This window comes from Orycteropus afer, unplaced genomic scaffold (assembly GCF_000298275.1).
Source record: "Orycteropus afer afer isolate SDZICR_OR568_19922 unplaced genomic scaffold, OryAfe1.0 scaffold00384, whole genome shotgun sequence".
In the NCBI taxonomy this organism is placed as follows: domain Eukaryota; kingdom Metazoa; phylum Chordata; class Mammalia; order Tubulidentata; family Orycteropodidae; genus Orycteropus; species Orycteropus afer.
The window spans coordinates 1,311,739-1,314,202 of record NW_006921971.1 but is presented as its reverse complement, the minus strand read 5'-3'; the positions used below and the strand labels follow the sequence as shown (position 1 = coordinate 1,314,202).

The 2,464-nt window shown below is 45.8% G+C and overlaps 1 protein-coding gene across 1 annotated transcript in view; it reads right to left on the bottom strand.

Moving 5' to 3' along the window:
* Nucleotides 1–1,453: 1,453 nt before the first annotated feature.
* LOC103207647 (serine/threonine-protein kinase DCLK1-like) overlaps nt 1,454–2,464 on the bottom strand; it is a 14,631-nt gene continuing 13,620 nt past the window's right edge. Inside the window, exon 2 of the mRNA XM_007953294.1 lies at nt 1,454–1,899. Coding sequence (XP_007951485.1) covers nt 1,454–1,899 — 446 coding nt within the window. The remainder of the gene's footprint in view (nt 1,900–2,464) is intronic.

Below are 2,464 nucleotides of genomic sequence, written 5' to 3'. Positions count from 1 at the left end.
ACGGCCTTTAACGTCTGTGAAAGGGCACAACAGTTGGTCCCTATTCTGCTTAAGCAGCAGAGAAAGAGGCAGGAGGAGGGTGCAGTGGAATGTGGGGCTGAGTGCCTCCTTTCCACGAGACCCCAAGAACGGGATGGTGCCCGGCTGCCGTTTCTGAACATCCTGATCAAAGATTCTATAGAAGAATTCTCATCAAAAGGGGGGAAATAGAGGAAAAAAAAATTGTAATTCTCATGGACTCCAAATTTCCCAGACCCATGAAGGTTGGATAAACCCCTGAAGATTAAACATTAAACCAAAAATATTCCCTAAAGTCTTCTTAAAATCAAACAATAGTTTAGCTTCACTAGTAAAAAATGTTTGCCTTAAGCATTAAACTCTTTAGAACTATCGATACGGGATCAAAATGACAACACCAACACCAAAGATTAGCTAGGGAACTTAGAAAGCGGGGAGTTGATGTTCACGGAGGAGAAGTAATTTGGCAAAGGGGGACGAAAATGGCTGACGGCTTGGAGAACTGAATGCCTGTCACTAAACTGTGCATATGGAAACTGTTGAACTGGAGGAGGTTTCCTTGTATGCATTCTCAACAACAAAATAAATACTTTTGTAAAAATCTATAAAAGGTAAATCAATCTCACCACTACATATCACTGAGACATGAAACAATAAAATACTGTGTAGGTCAAATAAATGGGTCACATTTTTCTCTACTGGTCACAGTCCGCCTCTGCCCTTCAGGCATGCTCAGGGATTAGGGGACATACGAGTACAGGACAAAACTGCAAACACATGACTGACATTCAAATGACTCATGCAAACTATCACCCTGAGATAACCTCTGAACTTTCAGTCTTGAGAACACTGGTTTTGAAAGTCATCTTCGAGTCAAACAATAATGGAGCTTCATTGGTAAAGAATGGTTGCCTTGGGCACTGTTGTCTTTCAACCAACTACACATGTGCAGTTCTAACAACAGAAGCAGGTCGACTAGAATCTATGTGTTGGGGTAAATCAGTCATCATCTGAACTGTTCTTCAAAAAAATGTACGTCCACAAGTTATTATGTAAACATTGTTCTGGCCCTGTTTCCATGGCAACATATAATTGCTAGCAATACTCTGGGGTATAGGAATCTTTGAAACGTTTTTCTTCTTTGGAGTGTTTCTGACACTCTAGTCAGAAATGCTGGCCTCAGTTTACAAATTTTATATTAAATAAACTTCAATCAATTTCTGTTAGTGGCTTAATAATATTTTTGTTTTCACAGGACAGAAAAGGGTCATTCTGGAAAGAGTTAAGAACTGGACAGTGGGAAATCCTGAGTCATCACCAGGCTTCAGAGATGCTCATTCATGGGTCATCCCCGTGGCTGATTCCAACCTTGCAATGCCGTGAAGTCAACAAAATGCTTATTGGTGGACAAAACGAACCAGTCCTGTCAACAACCTCAGAAATTACATTCCAGACGCCCCTGCAGGCCGCGCAGAGCCTCCGCGTCCCTGGCTCCCGCCTGTCGAGTCGCAGTCGGGCCTGAGTCATGTCTTACCTGCTTCCCGTCCAGCGTGTAGAGGCGCTTCACCACCCCCGAGTCGAGCTTGATGGCGTCGGTGATATCGGTGAGGACCTGCTCAAAGGAGTGTGCAGTCTTCTTGTTTAGCAGGATCCGGACGGCCTTCCGCGGCTTCACCCCGCTTCGGATGATGGTGACCAGCTTGGGACGAATGAAATCCTTGTTCTCCCTCACCTCCGAAGGGCTGCCCTTGGCGGTGGCCAGCGATGACACAGCCCGGGAAGCGGAGGTGGTCTTGACGTTCACCGACCAGTTGGGGTTCACGTTCTTGGTGTACTCCAGTTTCTTGAAGGGTTCGATGGAGCCACACACGTAACTCTCTCCTGGGGAAGGAAGAAAGAGCAGAGATTTAGATGGATGAAAACACGTTTATTTTTTCCAATAGGGTCTTTGGTGTTTCCTTTACAGAGACACTAGGGGTTCCGTTCCAGAACCCTGCAATAAAGCGAACATCACAATAAAGCGTGTCACATACATGTTTCGGTTTCCCTGTGCCTGTAAAAGTTATGTTTACACGACACCATAGTCTGTTAGGTGTGCAACTGCGTGGTGAGAAAGTTTGAAATATTGTGAGAATGACCAAAATAGGCCACTCTGTGAGCACACACTGTTAGACACTGTCCTGGTTCCCTGGTGCCGCTCTGACAAGAATACACCACCAATGGGATGGCCTTCACAAACAGGAGTTTATTCTCTTACAATTTGGAGGCTTTAAGTCTGAGTTCAAAGTACCAGTCCCTAGGGGCTGGGAGAAAGCCCCTCAACCTTTGGGTCCAACTCTGCCTCCTGCTCCCGGCCCACTGGAGCTAGAGGCGTTTCTTCACTCAGATGGCTGCTGGCTGCTGAGGCTGACAAGCCCAAGGTTGACAAGTCAAAAGGCACAGTCCC